Here is an 8,210-nt window from a genome sequence, read left to right as displayed (position 1 = left end):
TGTCAAGCTGATAGACATTTTAAAGCTTTGAGACTCCATTTACTACACTGTGCTGTTCAGTTTGTGCGTCTCTCCTGCAGGCTGTGCTCGCCTCACTCCCTCTGCACATTCCAGCCGATTTCTCCATCTCTCAAGCTGAAAAGTTCATTATCTGATGTCCCTGAGCTGATCAGCATGCACTGGAACAAGTTGCTGCAAAAATAAAAGATTGTCTTAATGCAATGTCCCCTAAATGCTGTATTGTCAAAGCTGCAGTGATAAATTGTCAGTGAAGTCACATTTTTGCACAAATGCGAGTCACACAAGTCTGCCCTCAACTAATCTCAGTTTAATTAATAACTAACAGTTAATAACTAAATACAATCTCTAGTCAGTCAACGTTACCCTGTTTTGCCATTTTATATATATATATTTTTAACAATAACAAAGTTTCAGTGTTTTGCATGTTGCAGCATTACCATACCTCCTATTTAACTGCTGAGGAAACGTAACTGTGTCCGTTTTAGTCAAACTACACATTAAAACTTTGTGGGGTATTTTCTTTTTAGGATATAATTTCCAAATCAGTGAAACTAAGCGTTATTAAACAGGTTATTAAACAGTGTATGCAATGTTTTCCATTTTATCGGATGTTTCTGTCTGTTATTGACCTTTGAATCTAATTTATTTTAAGTCTTAAAGGTTGAAAGGTTGTTTTCAGTTCTAAACTGTTCTTTTGGTTGCCGTTTTAAGAAAAATGTGCTGTGACCGGCACTATGTGTACACAAAACTGTGCACAACTTCCTGAATGCAACCAACGTGCACAAACATGCAAAACCAGCTAAATGGATGTCCATTATTTGTCTGTCAACTGAATGATAGAAATGTGACATGAATCAACTGATGAAGCAGCCTTTATTACCCAGAATGCAATGCAAGGGATCGATTGAGGGCTCAAGCGACCCACATAGTCGTACAGCATGGAGAGGAATGCACCACATTTAAGCATTCATGCTTTTGTTGCACTGTTAAAAAATGGTGTAGAACACAATATAAGAAGGACAGCAAGTTTAATCAAAGTAAGTACTTACTTTAAAGTAATGTATGCAATTGTTAGGTTGTTTTTTTCCCCACACAATTGGCTACTTCAGAGCATTGTTTTGGTGAAGGAGCCTTTCCACTGCCCTGCAATTTCACACCAGTCAGGTTTATTATAGTCTCACTATCAAATGCTGCCAACATAGAAAAAAAAGAAAGAAAAGAAAGTAGTGTGAGGAACAGAACAGTCTCGTTGAGGGAACACACAGACCTGTGAACGCCTCACTGCTGGGTTTGCCTATTGATGAGTGCTTTTTGTCCGGGGATGGATTATATTTCGACTCTACGTTGACCTTAGCTTGAATGTCACCGGGCCTCTCCTGTCCAATACTGACTCTGCACATGCTGACCCTGCAGCAGCTCGCAGCGGATCGATACATCCCCTGCTCACGCTGTGCATCTCTGTGCGAGGGAGAGCTTCTACATCTATAAAAGGTAATAAATGTCCTCGGAGGGACAGGCCAACGAGACACATCCTCCAAAATGAGGATATGATAGCTGTGGTTATAGTTTAGCTCAGATCACATGGCCGTAAATGGGGCTCACACAAACACAATTCCCACTCTCTAAATGAATCATTCGCCAATATTAAACAGACACATCCAGTCCTATTGTTCCGCTGATCAGGTGAGACATAAAAAGGTGACCACACAAACTGAAGCGGCAAAGGCTTAAACCCCCCCCAAACATCTGAAGTCGTAAAAGAGGCTGTGAGGGTTGTGAAAAATGCTGCTGTGCCTTCAAACATGCCACAAAAGATTTTAAGGTGTGCCTTTATTGGCCGACTGTACTTTAATCTTACAACAGCCTTAATTTCCGTTAACAAAACCACAACACTCACACAGACACATAACTGGAGTCTGATTATTCCCCCCCCCCTTGTAATAAGATAATTAAAATATTTTCAACAAATAAGTCATATGAATACAGGGTTATAGTTTGTGTAGACCCACATCTGAGGAATAAATAGCTGAAATGAATGCATGACAGAAAATAAACAAAGTACTACAGCTAGAAGAAAAAAAGAGGAACGCTAAGTCACATAGTTTTATGCATTTACATCACAATGGTTTGATTAAATCAAAAACAGTTCTATAGCCTGAAAAAAATTTATCTGATGAAAATGATTAGCTGTGTAGCAACACTTGATTACCTGAATAGACATGACATAGAAAGAAATAATCAGGACCAATGACGTTTACAGATATCAGTCTACTTTACCGCAAAAAAGAAATTCATTAACCCAAGAAACATCAACTGTAAACATTTTCAGAAAAGAATCTCTAGTGTGATAGTGTAGTGTAGTCTGCTTTTGGTGATTTTAGGACATTTAATTGTTAATTTGTGGAAGATCATCTATACATTTTAAACCCTTAAACACCTCAGGCATCAGAGTAAGTTGAAACATTTAGAAATCTCTGAATATCTTTGGTCTTACTGCTCTTTTATACGATAACAAAAAAATATCTCATTTAATGTAGTTGTTGCGTTGCTGGAATCACAAGTAAAAATAATGTGGTGAAGAAACAATGCCGACATTGAATGACGGCAGGGTTTGTAGCCCTGATTGATGTGTATCAGTGAATAAACAATGCAGATTACATTTGAAACTTTACAAATAAGACAAATATAAACATAGATATGTCAAAGAAACCACATTTAGACATTAACAATTCTTAAAATGATTATGTAACAAAAGAAAAAAAACGAAAATGGAATGGATATAAAGTCCAGGTGTGTCACAATTCAAATAGAAGCTGTACGAGTTTTCAATTATCCTCACAAAATGACAATAAAATATGTCTTGCCTGTATTATTATTAGTAGTAATGCCTGAAATGTTTACCAGTTGACCAAATAGTCTGTATTTTAAATATTTGCAGAGCTCATAAGAGCATCATTGATGATTTACTTTATAGGGAACAAACATACACTAAGTCCTAGAAATGATTTGTGATAGTTTGAACTATTCCATAACATACAAATGTAGGTTTTTGTGTGTGTGTGTGTGTGTGTGTGTGTGGGGGGGGGGGGTTCATGATAGAAATGAGGACAACGACAATATGATTGGTACAACAACATGAGATCGTGGACATAGTATTGTGAATAACATCAAAATGTGAGCCTGGTGAATCTCATATGTGCTTCGAGTACAACAGCAGGCAACCGGAAGCAGGGACGTGGATGAATGTGGCTGGTGTTGAGACAGGTCGTCCCCACCTGAGCCAGGGGAAAAGGCAGTACAGACCGACTACCCCCCCCCCCCCCCCCCCCCCCCCCCTCCCACCCCCCGGGTCTCTGCCAAGCCCTTTTACGGACGCGCCGGCCTGGTGGAGCAGCGTGCGCCAAGCGGGCATGAATGGGGGACGCGCTGAAGGTTAGAGGGCTTTTATGAATGAGCCGGTGTCACGCCACCGCAGAGCAAACATCCCCTCCGGTGCCCTTCGCCCTTCCACCCCCACCGCGAGGCGGCCGGTCTCACCGAGCCCCGGCTCCTGCAGTTGCTCCTCCGGGGCTCGCGCTTCAAATATACGTGGCTGTACGTGTGCGGATTTGGCACACGAGCGTGCGTGTAGCGACCGGGAAGTCGTATTTTCTATTCACAGATCCGGTACAACGTCAGTAACGCGGCTGTTCCGCGGCACTCAGGCCCGCACGGAGCCACATAAACAGTCTGCGGGCCTTCCGACACACACCGCTCGATATTTAGCTGCAAAAGCCCGATCGGCGGCTCCGAGCGCCGGAGCGCAGCGCGCAGACACACGCGGAAAGATCCTCAAGTCACAGAGAAACAGACGTGGAATATCTTTCTCGGGGCAAGTCGTCGTTTACAATCGGTTTTTTTTTTTTTTTTTTTTTTTTTTATGAATGGAGTGCGGTAGGCTATGCAAATGAGGGCGATTGAGAAAGAGATGGCGGATGAGGCATATCGGATATCTCATATCCTGTGAGACTTCCCCCTTCGGTTGGAAGCAAACGCACACACACACACAGGCGCGCGCGAACACACATGCACACACTCACACAAATGTGACCAAACAACGAGGTGAAATAAACGCCGTCGGGTCTATTCTTTCTCTCCCACAAACAAAAGGTGCGTGCGCTCCCCCGCTGTTTGCGTGTTTAGAAAAGGTGGAACTTCTGGGCGTGTTTGAGTTTCTAAGTTACGCTGCAACAGGGCCTCGCTCGCTCGCTTCAGATCCTTTCAGAAAATGTTTCCGATCCACCCACGCGTATTCCCCTCCTCCTCCTCCACCACCCCCCTCTTCTTTCTCTTTTTGCCTTCTCTAAAGACTCGTCCACACCGAGGTGGGGGCCCTAAAAAAAGCCCTCTTCTCTCCACCAACACTGTCAATGCATTGCTCCACAAGCAGTATAGCCAAGCACGATCAAGTAGATGGATTATTCTAACAAATGTTCACGAATCATACATGAAAAAAAAGAAAAGAAAAAGCAAAAGGGAAGCTGCACATTCTTCCAAGTTTTGCCTCAATCATCCCCAACTTGTAGGCACAGAGGGAGAAGCGTCAAGAAAGAAATCTTTTTTGACAGTATACTCACTCGTTCGGGTGTGTTTCTTCTATCATCTTCTCGTTTCACCTCAGGTAATGGACCACGGCGGTTGCATACTTTTCGCTCGTCATTCTTCCACCGCGGCTCCTCCGATTCGGTCTCCAATTCCGCATAAATCCCCCCTGCGCCTTTGTGCGAGTGTCGGCTCTTTGGCTTTGCCCTCGACTGGCTGCGCCTCCGTCTTCTTCTTCTTCTTTTTCCCCTTTTAATTTTCACTCTCCTGCCCCCGCAGCCGCTCCGTGTCCTCCGGAACGCGAACAACAAACCCCCAGTTTGTCTACAACTTCAAGACCCCCATCAGATTAAGTAGCACATACAGACTGTTTAGTAGCCGTATCCAGCTCTTGTCTTCTCACCCCCCCCCCCCCCCCACCCCCCACCGCTTCTCTCCCTACCCAAACACACGCACGCAAACGCACACACGGATCCACAAAGGCACGCGTTCCGTTTTTAAGTCCTGTGGCGCATGTTTTCGCCGACCACTCCGCTTCCAGTTTGTGCGTAAAAAGCGCGTCGTCGCTGTTGTTACCGAGGGGTGGCCCCGCTAGAGCCCCATCTCTCTCTACTCCATGTTGGATCGCAGGCGGCCGAGCAGCTCCAACGACGCCGGGGGAGGGGGGGAGGAAGAGGAGGAGGGAGGGTGAGAAGAGGAGAGGAGGGGGAGTGCAGGGCGGAAGCGGTGACGTAGGTCCACATTTAGGTTGAGGGCCCACGGTGGCTGCTGCGCGCAGCGCCGTGGGGCCCTCCTTGATAAATGCAGCCCCCCCCCCTCCACTATTCCCCTCCCCGGATCCTGGCTTTCAAAGCGAGGCATGTCACCTTTGTTCCCCTATAAAACGTCTCTGTGTGGTTATTAAATGCACTCCTCAGGAAATTAAACACAATAGTGTGAGTTGGTAACTCTCATTAGATGCATTATTTATAATTGTGCATGCAGCAATTACATTCTCGTCGCATATAATTGGCAATTGTTATGTGATACTTTGAATCACGGATAAAATGCACACCATTTCCATCTACTTGAGACAAAATATCCTCAAAAGAAGTTTATTTCCTGTTGTTATCCGTTTTGATTCTCCGGAGGACCTTGGTGTTACCCATCACACCTCTGTGCAGTATCTGAACGCCTTTGTGAAAAAAGTAAACCAATCCGGAGATTGAGCTTTTTTTTATTTATTTTTTTATCACCTATTGATCCGCTAAAGTGCGGAGGAAGTAAGATGATTAGCCACTTTTGTTTGCGTTGAGTGCTGCCAGATTTGTGTTCCTGCCCCAAACAGTTGTCTGCATTGTTTTCAGGTTCATGCCCAGGCGTTAGAACTGACACGCTGGGGTTCAAACATGTTGTCGTGCAGCGCCCTCAGGTGGTCATCTCCGCTCCTTACAGGTTTTGGCTAAAGTATTCCATCTACCCATAAGGTCCCCAGAAACGCGCTTCTCTCTACCAGAGAACCACATTGCCATGGATTATTTAATGATGTATCAGGATTAGAGCAGCTATATTTGTCAACAACTGTATTTCTTTCCCAAGAGAGAAATACATACTATGATACTCAGAGTTGTCTTTATTTCTCTCTTGGGAAAGAAATGTTTTGAAAAGAGGGTTGCTGCACAGATAGCGTAAAACATAATCCAGTAATAAATAAATATTTGTGTTCGTAGGTTTGCAGGTTCAAATCTTATTGCCGGCCGGTTACCAACATGGATTCCTAAGCAAGAAACCTGCACTCTGGTAGTCATCTGCTTCTCATGTGTAGACCAGGATGAATATGAATCTAATGAGTTAAATGCAGAGAAATTGTTTCCCCAAAGGAATCAAGTCAAGCAGTGGCGGCTGGCCAATAGAGGGCGCTCGAGCGACGCCCTCCATGGGATAAAGAGGGATTTTCTTTTTCTTTTTTTTTTATAAAATATGTCATATACTGTAATTCTGTCAAAATATGTCCATGCCACCAAACTGATATTGGGCCCTGAACTGTATTTGCTTCATTTTGTACAGATAATTTCCAATAAAAGAGAGGATTTCTTGATTTGTCTCTCGTGTGTGTGAGCTGCCTGAGGCGCTGCAGGAAGCCGCCCCGAGGAGGCGGGGATTAGTAATGATCTCACCAATTATTGATTAATACCCCAGTGATTGACATAAAATTAAACCAATCAGCATCGCTTGATCTTGAGACTTGGGGAAATCGCCCATGCCACAACTGCTTGGCAGTTTGTTCTCACGTGTTCCTATGATATGTTGAGACGAAGACAACAAGCAGTGAGTCTCCGATGATTAATTCTTTCACTTCTCTTCTAATTTACCAGTTTGAAGGGGAAAAGAATTTTGCAAACGTGTCCAGGTTTGTTTTTGCTGATAAATGTTTAGATGTGCTCATATTTATTAGTAAACAAACTGAAAAGCTTAACAAGCACACTGTTTATTTTGCTTTTTTTTCTTCTTCTTAGGTTTCTATCAAAGATTTCTAAAATGCTTTGAAAGATGGATTGTTGTGTTGTTTGAAAATATACCTGATGTGCCTTTTGTTTTCCCAAAATGTAACTACTGAACTGTCATTTGAAGTAAACCAGCCCCAAAACACGTTATTTTTCTAAAAGGGACTAATCAAGCATCTGCTTGTATTTGTTTACAAGTATATTAATAAAAAAGTCATCTGAATAAGTGCTCTCTATTCACTACATGTTTAAAGTTTCATAATTGAGACCACTCTCGATCTAAAGATTGATTGTTGTGATGTGGTTTATAAACGCACTGCATTTAAATGAAGTTGACACTGGCTGAAATTGAATAATAATGAAGAGCTCAACCTAAGACATTTATCACCAGCCTCCACTGGTGTTCAGCCATTTTCAATGCATGCCTTTGCATTATGCATCTTTGATTTTGCAGGTCAGCTGATCCAACAAAGAAGAAACTTAAATGCACAAATGGAAGGAGCTGGCTGAAACCTTGATGAACCAACTACTCCACTTTTTGGTCTTTTGGATTCCTGCACACATCACAGGGTATGATTTTTTTTATTTTTATTGATCATCTAGCTATTTAATCTCATTTTGTAAACTGAGGCGAAACATTTTGATCGCTCATTTGCTTTTTCGTGTGTAAAATCCACCATCATTTGTAATTCACAGCCTTAAACTTATAACATTTCCTGCTTGTTGGTAAAGTAACTGAGGACCCCCCCTCTAATTTTTATTTTATTTTTGCACAAAACTGTTAAACTGTGCCAGAGGTATTAGCGTTTCTGACTCTGCACACCATCTGCTTGATTAACAGACAATTTGCAGAAGGAATTGATTTATTGTAACTCAAATTCAACACTTTTTTAAACAATTGTGTTTTGTTGTCAGAGAATATATAAAAATAGTGCAGTGCACATACACTACTTACAACAAGTTAGGCTTTTATCTTTCTGGTAAAATTAATGAAAAATGTGAAAAGTTCTTGCGACACTGATATTATTTCATTAAAGTAGGACATTTAAGTCAAAGCATGCAATGGTGATTTCATCCAGTCAAACAGTGTATTGAAACCAAAGCCAACAGCAGTGCTGGGTACGC

General features: G+C 42.5%; 1 protein-coding gene across 1 annotated transcript in view; it reads right to left on the bottom strand.

Annotated features, from left to right (window-relative positions):
• spred2b (sprouty related EVH1 domain containing 2b) overlaps positions 1 to 4,985 on the bottom strand; it is a 29,644-nt gene extending 24,659 nt beyond the window's left edge. The window contains exon 1 of the mRNA XM_080508105.1: positions 4,638 to 4,985. Within this exon, the coding sequence (XP_080364231.1) occupies positions 4,638 to 4,663 (26 nt within the window). The 5' untranslated portion in view covers positions 4,664 to 4,985. The remainder of the gene's footprint in view (positions 1 to 4,637) is intronic.
• Between the last annotated feature and the right edge of the window lie 3,225 nt (positions 4,986 to 8,210).

The sequence above is a fragment of the Blennius ocellaris genome (assembly GCF_963422515.1).
Source record: "Blennius ocellaris genome assembly, chromosome: 13".
In the NCBI taxonomy this organism is placed as follows: Eukaryota; Metazoa; Chordata; class Actinopteri; order Blenniiformes; family Blenniidae; genus Blennius; species Blennius ocellaris.
This window is presented reverse-complemented; position numbering and strand designations above follow the sequence as displayed.